The sequence below is a fragment of the Dermacentor variabilis genome, chromosome 10 (genome assembly GCF_050947875.1).
Source record: "Dermacentor variabilis isolate Ectoservices chromosome 10, ASM5094787v1, whole genome shotgun sequence".
Lineage (NCBI taxonomy): Eukaryota > Metazoa > Arthropoda > Arachnida > Ixodida > Ixodidae > Dermacentor > Dermacentor variabilis.
The window spans coordinates 10964519-10977661 of record NC_134577.1 but is presented as its reverse complement, the minus strand read 5'-3'; the positions used below and the strand labels follow the sequence as shown (position 1 = coordinate 10977661).

At 47.2% G+C, this 13143-nt stretch overlaps 1 protein-coding gene across 2 annotated transcripts in view; it reads left to right on the top strand.

Annotated features, from left to right (window-relative positions):
* Positions 1-13143, top strand: part of LOC142559855 (inactive phospholipase C-like protein 1) — a 195538-nt gene that overhangs the window by 118749 nt on the left and 63646 nt on the right. For both annotated transcript variants that reach the window (XM_075671533.1, XM_075671534.1), the window contains exon 3: positions 9738-10917. In XM_075671533.1, the coding sequence (XP_075527648.1) occupies positions 9738-10917 (1180 nt within the window). The remainder of the gene's footprint in view (positions 1-9737; positions 10918-13143) is intronic.

The following is a 13143-nucleotide window of genomic DNA, read 5'->3' as shown; positions in this document are numbered from 1 at the left end:
GAGGTTTCGACTGAATCAAACGCTTTCTCGTAATCAATGAAAGCTATATATAAGGGTTGGTTATATTCCGCACATTTCTCTATCACCTGATTGATAGTGTGAATATGGTCCACTGTTGAGTAGCCTTTACGGAATCCTGCCTCGTCCTTTGGTTTACAGAAGTCTAAGGTGTTCGTGATTCTATTTGCGATTACCTTAGTAAATACTTTGTAGGCAATGGACAGTAAGCTGATCGGTCTATAATTTTTCAAGTCATTGGCGTCCCCTTTCTTATAGATTAGGATTATGTTAGCGTTCTTCCAAGATTCTGCTACATTTGAAGTCATGAGGCATTGCATACACAGGGTGGCCAGTTTTTCTAGAACAATCTGCCCACCATCCTTCAACAAATCTGCTGTTACCTGATCCTCCCCAGCTGCCTTCCCCCTTTGCATAGCTCCCAAGGCTTTCTTTACTTCTTCCGGCGTTACTTGTGGGATTTCAAATTCCTCTAGACTATTCTCTATTCTATTATTGTCGTGGGTGCCACTGGTACTGTATAAATCTCTGTATAACTCCTCAGCCACTTGAACTATCTCATCCACATTAGTAATGATATTGCCGGCTTTGTCTCTTAACGCATACATCTGATTCTTGCCTATTCCTGAGAGCATGTTCAATTCTATCCAAATTATACGTCCTTATGTTAGCTGTCTTAAGCTTGTTGATTGACTTGGAAAGTTCTGCCAGTTCTATTCTAGCTGTAGGGTTAGAGGCGTTTCTTGATCAGATATTTCGTGTCCTGCAATAGCTTACTGGCATCCTGTCTAACGGAGTTACCACCGACTTCTATTGCACACTCCTTAATGATGCCCATATGATTGTCGTTCATATCTTCAACACTCAGGTCATCCTCCTGCGTTAAAGCCGAATATCTGTTCTCTTGCTTGATTCGGAATTGCTCTATTTTCCCTCTTACCGCTAACTCATTGATCGGCTTCTTATGTACCAGTTTCTTCCGTTCTCTCTTCAATTCTAGGCTAATTCGAGTTTTTACCATCCTATGATCACTGCAGCGCACCTTGCCGAGCACGTCGACATCTTGTATGATGCCAGGGTTAGCGCAGAGTATGAAGTCTATTTCATTTCTAGTCTCGCCATTCGGGGTCCTCCACGTCCACTTTCGGCTATCCCGCTTACGGAAGAAGGTATTCATTATCCGCATATTATTCTGTTATGCAAACTCTACTAATAACTCTCCCCTGCTATTCCTAGAGCCTATGCCGTATTCCCCCACTGACTTGTCTCCAGTCTGCTTCTTGCCTACCGTGGCATTGAAGTAGCCCATCAGTATAGCGTATTTTGTTTTGACTTTACCCATCGCCGATTCCACGTCTTCATAGAAGCTTTCGACTTCCTGGTCATCCTGACTTCATGTAGGGGCGTAGACCTGTGCGATCTTCAATTTGTACCTCTTATTAAGTTTCACAACGAGACCTGCCACCCTCTCGTTAATTCTACAGAATTCATATATATATTTTTAAAAACATCGGCTGTGGCCTATATACAGCTTTCTCCGGGCTCCTAAGTAGGTGTACGTGAAGAGACAGGTATTGCACGACAAACTACGGTGTCTAATTACGTAATTATAAAAAAATAGAATGTGCTAATTTGATCTTATTCTTAGCACATTGCCACCTTGCAGCTAACTTAAACTGGGTTTCTGCCGGAGGCATTTCTGTTATAAAGGCCCTACAACACCTCCCCCCCCCCTCCCTCGACTTTATCATTGTTTCTTTTTTTTTTGAACCGAGAACGTATTGCATTAAGTGCAATGGCGCTCAATAAATTTATTTCCGCGCAAATATTTTTCGAAAGGACACGCCTGACCCACTAAAAGATCCTCCTTCCCGTTTTGCTTCGGCGGGGCCACTGTACGTTAGCTACTGCATACCGGATGCTCTGGCAGAGTACAAAGCAATCGGAGCCGCGTAAGAATCACTCGAGGCGTTCGCAGGACCAGACCGTGGAGTCTGGTGCACGACTATCACTTCCGGATATCAAGAAGGTCGGCGCCCGGAGTAGCTTGTTCCGTTTGCAAAATTCGAAAGGCGCATAAAATGACGTCCGGACAGGCACTGTCGTCATTGCTATAACGTCGGCAGAGGGCTTTGATATGTCGACCCCAGGGTCGCCTTCAAACTGCGAGTTAAACTATAAAGACTTTTCTTAGCGTCTGTTAAAACCAGTGTACAATCCCAGGGCACTTAATTGTGTGCTGTATGGCGAATGCCGGAGCCACAGATTTTTTATCGATAAAGACGCTTGTTCATTGCACAAAATCAACGTTAAATAGCGCTTGTTCGTTGGGATAGGTCTTCGCACAGCATGCGTGTGATCCTTTAGTACTTGCCTCAAAAAACTTATCGGTAGTAATTTCTAATTATCGTATTAGGTTTCCTGGCTGGACTGCTAGTGTAGATTACGGGCCGCTCACTCTTCGATTCGGTTTTTAAGTAGCACGTATTGTGATTTGAATAGTACGTAGTGAAGCCCAGCGGTTAATCGATAGTTTGTATTCTCGTTTATGCCTCGTCATCATGGTCACGTGCCATAAGCAACTGTACGGAGTAATCTGCCTCAGGCCAACCTCACAGCGGGGGACTGGCCAAGAAGCTGCTGGTGCATTTATAATAAGTAAGAAGAAATGAAGAAATACAAGCCAACATAGTATTTGTCGCATTGCGTAGAGCAGCAGCGATCCTCAAACATATCAAGCAACAAGACATCACAGCAAGCTTCATCGACGCCGCGGAGCACAGCGATGGGAAGACTTTTGCCGTCGTCGTGGTCGACTCCAGCGTCCAGATTTCCAATAGTGCCTCGATTCGCACTTCCGACCCCGAAGTCGCCGAGCAAACCGCCATCGCCCTCGCCCTGCTAGACGGTCATGGGTCCGAGATCTATAGCGACTCGAAAACGGCAGTTAGGGCTTTTCAGAAGCTTGCATCGCCGAGCAAGCTGCTCGTCTTCTTAGCGTCTCGAGTCCGTATGCTCTCACGCATCATTCGATTAGATTCACTAGTTTGCCGCTCACGTAGGGTCGGTCGAGGGTGCTCCCCGAACCTCAGGGAGTTTGCTCACGACGCTGCGCGCGAGCTCACTGATCGCGCTAACTCTGTAAGGAGCGCCGACTCCCCTCCGCCCTACGGCCACAGGGACGCTCCCGCTACTCAAAACGAGGTTATGAAATTCTTATACGTGTCTATAGAAGGGCCTTTCCACCCCCTCACCTCAAGTCGAATAGGGCGCAAGCCGTTTCTCTTCGACTATATTACAGACCGGTACATACCCGTGTCTGGCCGTTCTACACCAAGTTTACCCCGACATATATCGCGAGGGCAGGTAGTGACCGCGGATCCGGATCATGAGACTGAAATAATACGAAGAATAAGAATGGACTGGTGTGTGTTTGGCAGGCATGCTATGATGATGAACAGCAGGTTGCCATTATCTCTAAAGAGAAAAGTGTATTACTCCTGTGTCTTACCAGTACTCACGTCCGGGGCAGAAATGTGGAGGCTTACGAAAATGGTTCTACTTAAAGTGAGAACCGCGCAACGAGCAATGGAAAGAAGAATGATGGATGTAACGTTGAGGGATAAGAAAAGAGCAGATTGGGTGAAGGAACAAATGCGCAGTAATGACATCTTAGTTGAAATAAAGGAAAAGAAATGAAAGAAATGTGGGGGGGAGGGGGGGCACGGGCAGGACATGTAATGAGGAGGGAAGATAACCGATGGTCATTAAGGGTTATGGACTAGATTCCAAGGGAAGGGAAGCGTAGCAGGGGGCGGCAGCAAGTTAGGTGGGCGGTTGAGATGAATAAGTTTGCAGGGACAACATGGCCACAATTAGTACATGACCGGTGTAGTTGGAGAAGTATGGGAGAGGCCTTTGCCCTGCCGTGGGCGTAACCATGATGATGATGATGATGATATCACGACAACGCCTGCCCGTCCTGCGGTCAGACCTCCACTCTACCATACATGCTCCTGAAGTGCGGGTCGAGGTACCCCAAGTTCCGCAAGGTGGAGTGGGACTCGCTTCTGCGTTCCACTCTGCGACAAGCAAATCCTGGCTGTCCTGCGTGTCCGCGACCGGCCAGTGGGCTTGACCTGCCGGTCCCGACGTGGGACTTGCCGGCTTCGCGACAAGTTCGCGTCCTCCCAGGTCTTCCAATAAATTTCTTTCGCTCGCTCGCTCGCTCACTCACTCACTCACTCACTCACTCACTCACTCACTCACTCACTCACTCACTCACTCACTCACTCACGTGTGCGCGAGGGCACATTCGCGCGCCAGTTTCTGTTACGTCAAAGACGCCGGAGTAGATGGGTAACGAAAGCTTCGCTTCGCATAGACTCCGACATGTGTGTTGGATGCATAATTTTTTTTGTAGATATCTCCAAATTCCGCGCACTTCATCTGTTATGTCAACCTGGAAGGTAGCTGCATTTAGGTATCTACATGTGCGGGGTGTATACGTTATCGCACAGTGAATGGATGGCGATTACATCTGTGGGCGACAATATATTTTGCAGCTCTGTCCTGAGTTACTCCATACGATACGTTAGTCGCAGTGCAGTTATATGCCCATTTCCTTAACGAAGTCAGCAAGACTGCGGCCAACTGCCGAACAGTCGGCATTTCAACAGTCGGCAGGTCAGTGCGGTCCGGTTAATCGATGTTGAAGTGCCAGCTATTCTTAATCTGAAACGTCGGATTAGTCGAAAGGCGCGCGTGAGGGAAATTGTGTGTGTGTGTGTGTGTGTGTGTGTGTGTGTGTGTGTGTGTGTGTGTGTGTGTGTGTGTGTGTGTGTGTGTGTGTGTGTGTGTGTGTGTGTGTGTGTGTGTGTGTGTGTGTGTGTGTGTGTGTGTGTGTGAGGGGGTAGTAGAGAGAGAGAGTGAGATATATTCGCTTGCGCATGCGCAGCTGTTAACTTCGCAACAGCGAATGGTGTACTTACGTAAGCTGCTCTCGCAGACCTATGCACACAGCCCGAACGGCGCACCGCCAAACGGGCTTTAATCTTTAATTCCAGTAAGCGAGTCATCCGCGTGACTCAGAGTGAGGTCGAAAAAAAAAAGGAAAACGAACCTCGCAGTATAAAGGAAGCAAAAACAAAAAAATTACAAGCGAGAAAACGGCGGCGCCAAAGAACCACGGGAAGTCGACCTGTGTGGTTGGATAGCTCCTTCCCTCCCCTACCAAGGGCACCGAACGGTCGGCCATCAATAAGCGGGCGCGTTATTTTGAGTGCCACCAATCGAAATCCAATGAGCGCTTTAGGGCACGTGCCAGTCAGACCCCAGTCCCTGTAGAGGGCGATCAGCTCCCTTTTACGTAAGGTCGCGTTCCATCCAAAGAGCAGTGTGTGTGTGTGTGTGTGTGTGTGTGTGTGTGTGTGTGTGAAAGAACACAGTGCTACTTGTACGTGCGTCCCATATATATATATATATATATATATATATATATATATATATATATATATATATATATATATATATATATATATATATATATATATATATATATATAAACGAAAGAAAGAAAGAACACAGCGCTACCCGTACGTTCGTCCCCAACTCTGATGTCTCCACTTTGTGTGACTTCTGTAGCTTTAAACGAGTAGATATCTGTTCGCCACTACTCTATTGTTATACAGCGTTTCGCTTATAACTATTTTATACTTGTATTTCTACTGTGCACGCATTCTGATGGATGGGAACACCGTCGGTGGAAGCACCTGCGAATGTATAACCTGGGTCGTAACCTGGGCAGAAGACGACGCAGTTTTTGACATAAGTCAAACTAGGGCCCATCTCTACGCTAGCTTTAAAAAGTAGAACACACACACGCACAAACACAAACATACTGGCTGGTTGGGGAAGGGCGTGGCGTTTAGCTAGTGATGTAGGTGCAGGAAAAGAAAAATAAAGAAACAAAATATCCGAAACAACTTTTTCGCTGCTTCAATTGTTGTGTTAGAGGTATTCTGAATCGATCTAACTGGGGTATATAAGAAGAAAAATACAATACCCGCCAAATAAATTCGATTTATGTGCTTGATAAAATTTCCAAAAACTGGTTACTGCGGGGATGGAATTAATATAGAACATGCTGGAGTTTTCACTCATACTTGCTCGCACCTGCAAATTTTAATTGTGAACTTTAAAAAAAAAAAAACGGTGGTGTTTACGTGTGCTTGGCATCGTCTAACGGTAACGCACGATTTCAGTATAATCTTGCTAATGAACTTATTTTATTGCCTATAATATTAGCGTCGCCACCACCAACGCGGCGATTGTGTCGTGATTATGATCCACGCAAAAACTATTGCATGATCTGAACTACATAGCGGTAAAGGCATATATGAAAGTACGTAACCATAAACGTATGCCGTAAAGGTATGAAAAGCACGTTACACATGTTCGCCGTATCTAATGCACTGAACTATAGTTTCGTATTCACAAAAAAAAAAAGAAGTCTTCATACACGTCGTAGTACACGAACAGGGTTTTTAGAATTAACCGGAGCAAGACTTCCAGCTTGACGTTATCATGAATCTAATAATCATTAAACGCATATTAACATTTACCGGTGAAACGTGAAAGTCAAGACAAAAAGGTGAACAACACTGCAGTACTCTCTTCCAGTTGTTGGGCGTAAGTCGGCTCAGCCGGATGCAGACCTTGACCTTTCCCGAGATTGGGAAGCCACCAAGTGCTCGCGCTCCAAATGCGCTTCTAACTGCAAGCACTTGGCCGTTTTTCGCAACGTAGGGCACTATAGCTTATAGACAGGTGCCACTTAGTGGTAACGAGGAAAAAGAAAGTGAGAATTGAGAACTACAGAACCAGAAGAAGTCTTGTGAAAGTTCAACTGATGACGCGTGTAGTCCAGCTGCAACGGATACAGCACGGCGCGCCCATTTCCGAAAATGGATGCGCGCTGCGCGGTCCGCATCTTTAGAGCTTTTTTGGAGTTTGGGGTCTCGAGCCTTTGGCGCAAACACCCAACCGCAGTTGAGCGCATAGGTGCCCCAGGTGACACGCAACTGTCGAGGTCTCTTCTCTCCACGCTGTTTCTGCGAGCCGTCTCCATCCACCATCCTTACTCGCTCTCCGACCCCTCCGACGGTCGCGGCCGCGCGGTTGGCGCTGCGATCGCAAGCCGTGCCTGCATTTTCTCTTTTTCTTGTCTTTATCTTCGTGCTCTCCTTCCTTGCTCGTAGCAGCGCTCGTAGTCGTAGAATCTCGCCGCGCTGTCGTCGCCGCGGCTGGCGTTCTGGGAGCTTGGAGTCGGAATCGTCCGCGGCGGCATTTTCTCGCTACACGACGCGCGGACGAACTCGGCGTCCGAATGTTTTCCGGGCGCAACCGCCACCGTTACCATGCTGCCACGGATCGGTCTGTGGTTCGTTTCTGCAGGCCGCTGCCCTCTTCCTGATCGTGCTGGCCCAGGTAAAAAACCGGGGAGAAACTTGAGAACGAGAAACGGGCGTTCTCTGGCGTATGCGTCCGGGATTTTCGAGCTTGCCGATTTGTGGATCCGGTGAGGAGAGGCGCGCATCCTGCTGACCGTTCCCTCTCAGGGGCGGTGATTCACGTAGCGCGCTGTTGGGATATTTTGTGACGAACCCAAGCTGTTTCGCGGCCGCTACTCGTCTGGCCGTCGGCTGCGGTATGTCCGCGCTAGCGGTTGTCGCATCGACGGACGGCGAAGCGGAGGACGGTCATGTAACGGGAACCCTGGCACGCGCGCGTCGTTATGTTCGAAACACGGCCGTTCTCGGCCGGCGGAATCCTCACGAGTGCACTGTTTTTAGTCGAGTGTAAAAGGCGCATCACTTTCGAAACGAATGGCTATCCGAGGAAGGTGTATCTGTGAGCTGCTGCTGCTGCTGCTGGTGTTCTGTGTGTACTGCGCGAGGGCTGCGACTCGCGCAGCTGTTGGCGAGTCGCTAGCCTGTGCAGCAGCTGCTTTGCACGGGGAAGGTTTTCGTTTTCGCATGCACCTAGCGCGCTCGCTCGCTATATTCCGTGAAGGTTCACGGACCCGGAACTCGCACCGCCTGCTTAGTTTCGTTTACCTTTCGTGTCTCACGCGGAATTTGTATCAGGCGTGACTGTGAAAACTTAGAGCTGCCGACGTGCGCGCTAATTCGTCCCTGCGCGTCTGCCACCGAGCGGGTCTTCGCAGCGCGTGATGTGCCGACGTTGTTTCGTTTCTTTTGACGCCCTTCTTTCGAGGTCACAAGAAGCGTGCGCGTTTGTAAAACGGTATGGCAATATCGCGGATCGTCCCCCTGACATGCGCCGTACTGTTTGCAGGCTCTCATAGGGCACGAGCTGCTCCGAGGACCGTCATATGCGGGCGCATCTGTTATGCTTGTTTAATCGATAGGACCGTGCCGTACCCGGGTCGTTTTATTGAACCGCCAGTATATATGAGCGCGCACGATCACACCCGCTGCATCCTGGTAGCGATGTATTTCCGAACAGCTATGGCTCATTTTTGTAAATATACCCGTCCGTTCCGTATGCGCGCTACTATGTTGGGGCTCTTTACACGCTCATTTATTTATAGTTGGCCGCTCGGTGCTAGCGGGCCGGGTTTATGCAGGCGTACGTTATGCGTGACCCGGATACGCTTCTTCTCACAGGCGATCGCCGTTTTGCATGGCGCGCATTGTAAGCACGCACAGTTAAAGAAGTGTGTTGCTTGCTGCCTGATATTTCTCACTCTGAAATATTTGATCACATTCTAAACTGAATGCATTATCTGGTAAGCAGTGAATATGAACTACATAGTGCAGAGATACTTTGTGAATTGAGCGGAAATATCTTGAGAATAGACATAATTCTCTGGCTGTGTAGCAAACCATTCCCAATTTCAGTTTGTACCTGTTAAGACTAAATGGGCTATTTGGTAGCTACTTTGTCACAGTATTAGTTGGACATACATGAAGAATTGTTGAGCTTGGTAACTGCAACACAGCAGTGTTCACATACAGTATAATAGAGCAGCCATTTGTTGCTGATTTCTTCATAACACATTTAAAGCATGTATAAGGCGGATCAGATTGTACCCTGAAAGGTATCCCAGTGCGGACTGCCCTGCCTGTGGACTAACGGCAACATTGGACCATGTGTTGTGGGAGTGCGAAGCCATTGGCTCCTCCTTCAGCGAGGATAGGTGGGCTGCGCTCTTGGGCAGCCCTGAACTCAACGACCAAACCCTGGCCGTCCAGAGTGCATGCAATCTGGACTTCAAGCTCGGCTTGGCGGTCTCTACATGGGACTAGCCGGGTGGCGCTGGGTCTCCCCTGCGTCTTCTCTGGACCTGTTGTTATTTCACTCACTCACTCAACGTATTTAAAGGTCACAGTAGTTATGTTCATATTCTACTGCGTTTACTTTTTCCAGTAGGGTGGCAGTCAGCAGAGCACCGAATTAAACTTGTTTTCGTCTTCATGTGACAAAACGATCCACGATAAAAAATGCAAGTCCGAAACCAAACAGGTCATTTTCTTTTTTGTCAGAGCAAGTAACCTTGGGTCACAGCTAATTTGGGGAGTTTGTGCATAACAGAAGCTCTGCTGGTAGCGCTGGTTTGTCATTCTTTTAATTGCATGGAGCAGCATTTAGTGCTTCTTTCTGAACTATTTGCTTCCTACTTTTTTTCTTCTCAGCCACCACTGCTCCACTTGCACCAACCACCGCAAACTTGGTCTTGGCGCAATGCCCAAGAAAGGACCAGGATGAGTGGCAGGGATAGTTCACTAAAGCAAAACAATGTCCCACATGGACAGCAGTCAACCACAGTAAGGAGAGAGCATGATGATAGCTGCCAATCTGAGGATGTGGCCACGGTATCATCCACAAGCCCTTTGAAATGTGACTCGACTCACCCACCCACCACAACTCATGTTCCGCACCCTGCCGTTGCACCCTGCACTAAATCTACATATTCAAAAACAAATGAATCTTTGCCAAGGCCAAGCTCTTCACCTGGAGTCTCGAGCGACCACTTTGTGCCCTCTGGGTCAGATGGTATGGTTCATGCTCAGACAGATGTCACCTTGCCTACCTCAGTGGAGGGGAAGTCACTCACAAATCAAGAAAATGAACTCCCACTGCGCCGCTCAAACAGTGACAAGCCCTGCTCCCAATCCTTGGTGCCAAAGGTGAATGCTGATGTGAGTCGAACACTTAGTGTGCCTGTGGTTCCTTTAAAACAGCCATATTCCTCACCGGCCAGGAGGGAACACTTGGAACATGGAGCTTCGAAGAGCTCACCAAACCGCATGACATGCTCGGCAGCTCCAGTCGTACAAGCACAGGAGTCAACAGGAATCGACCCAAAGGCAGACAGGCTGTCACCAAATGGAATCTCCTCACAGCACCAGAAAGCAGGGCTGCCCGGTGAAGCTGCCCCAAGCACCACCATGGTGCAACAGAGTGCCACAACTGCAGCTGAGGTCCTGTCACAGCCCGCAGCGTTAAGTCACTGTGATTCCCAGCCGTCAGTGCAAAGTGCAAGTGATTCCAGCTCCATAGAAGTGAGGGTGGCCACCCCTTCATCCAGCGAGAGAGACCTTCCGGCAGCAACAAAGCTTGACTTGTGTGGGATCAGTGCATCTGTGAACAGTGTAGCGTGCTCGTCCGATTCAGATTCTCATGAAAGTGCAAAGGGCAGCCTCGCATCCACTGATGCAGACTCGGGGCTCCGAGTGCAGTTCACTGGTTCGGGTGGGAGGGAGAGGAGGGACAGCAGTGGAACGCTCTCCCTCAACCAAGCCCAGATGATTCCCAAGTCAGTGTCATTTCATAGTGGCACGAGCTTACCTGCTGAACGAAAGATCTGCAGTGGTAAGTCTGATGATACTTTCCTGTTCTAGTGTATGGTTAAGCAATTTATTGATTAACCTTTGAGTTCATAATTAAATTTCTTGATTGTGACTCACTTATTGACGTCCTTTGAAGAAAAATCAGGCAAGTGTCGACCCTGACAACCACTCTATGGTTGCTCTACAGCAAGGAAGATAACTGATTGAGGTTCTGCATTCCAGCTAAGACAGCCCCTGCTGGTCTTTAAAAACAGTTCCCACCCATGAATGCTACGCTTTGTGCCGGTGGAGTCTGACATTATATGAGCACTTCTTCATTACAGCCACAAAAGTCTAATTCAGCTGGCACATTTAATAAGCAGAGGAAGTCTCTGCTACTAGAGAATGTTAACACACAGAGTGTATTTTGCCGTTAGCAAGAGCAGCCACCGTGCACGCTTAAAGAGTAGGCTCGCATTTCGTTGCATGAAAGGTGCCTTGCAAGGCTAAGTGACCTTACGAAACACCTTCAGTACAAGCATACCACTGGATAAAGAATTCACGCCATCTTTTTTTCCCTAATTTTTTGTAGTCGTCTCTGCATGACTCAGTGGATTTGCTATGAATTTCTATATGCTTCTATATTTCCACTCCTGCAATAAGCTCTCCTTGCTCTTATTCTTGCTGCTTTCAACTTAGGGAATTTAGCAGAGACACCCAGGGAAAACCTGGAAAACTCGAGGAATTTGGAATAGTCAACTTGGTAGACACCCTGTAACCGCATGCTTGGTTTCATACGTTGCAATTTTTCCAGTGCGATGATTCACGTTAAGTCGCACCTTAAGCTTCACTTCCTCAGCTGGATCTCCAATTGTGTCCAAACGAGCTTGGTATGATTAATACCGGTGTCACAAGGCCACTTTCAAACGCTATTGAGCCCAATCTAGTTCGAAATTCTTGACCAGCGATTGGCTCCCTTCCGCAGCTTGTGCAAAGGGGCCAATCGTGACTGATAAATTCAGTCCTGAAAGGGCTCGATCGTGATGAAAATTTCATTGTGTGACAACTGTATTAGGGCTTCTTTTAAGCAAAGTATTTCTGACAGGGAACTGTTGATTCAAGAAGTGTGGTTTATTTCTTCTGTAATGTTTATGTACATAAATCGCCAGTTTTGTTGATTTCTTTAGTTCACATACCCAACTCCACAAATACAATTGTTCAATTAATTATTAATTCAGAAGATGCACTTCAGCTGTCACTGGCCACAAGATCAAAGTTCGTGCTTAGCTGAAACTGTCTAGGTTTCATCAGCGCTCTGTTGCTTATAAATTGCCTTAAGTTAGTGGTATTGTTAGTTTGCTTTGACTAAGTTTTTTGCCAGAAAGATGTATGTAATCGCTGACTCTTTGTAACGCAAGCTTATGTGCCAAGCTCTTGAATAATTTTTCTTCAGTGACAGAGCATTTTGCTTCTACAGCTGCTGCTCACAGCCATCACTGCAAATATTTGTAGTTACTTTCAACTACAATTGATTTCAGTACACTTCTGAGGCAAAAGTCATTACATGAAGCAATGATAATGCATATGAATGGATTACTATAATATTTGTAAATGAAGACCATTGCATGTTGTACGTAGTTCTGAGGTTAAAGCTGACTGAAATGGCAGGGATTGAAACAATAATGTGGTTCTAGTCAAGGCTTGTTTTTACAGTAAGGCACTGACAGTGTAGGGGTTGAAATGGCATGCCAACAGGCCAGAGGTGTATGCACTGTGTGGGAGATGCTGATTTGGAATAGAGTATGATAAAACTTGGAGTTACAAAGGCATTGTTGCTTTTGTGGGCTAGAATTTATTGTGACCTTTGAAGAAGTTAATGAATAAAATTGAATGATGAATTTAAATATTTACTGAAGGAGCCCTAATTTGGGTGTTAATATGGTAACTGAAAAACTTTAAAGGAAGCTGCAAAAGGTGACGGAAAAAAATTATAAGCATATGACGGTGGTCTCGTCACCGGGAGGCATGGTGACAAGCTCAATGTACCGACCACTTCAGAGTTCCATGGTGAGGACGGGGATCGCTAACCTCCACCAGAATGTTACGTGTAGAAAGACACAGACAAAAGAGGCTATTTACAGGCTATTTACACTGGAGCCAGAAAGCCAGGCCAACACTCGCCCGTGCCAAGGCACAGACCGACTTTGTCGTTCTCGCGGCGGCTCGTCTCAGGAGCATCTCCCAATAATATCGTAATAATATAAACATA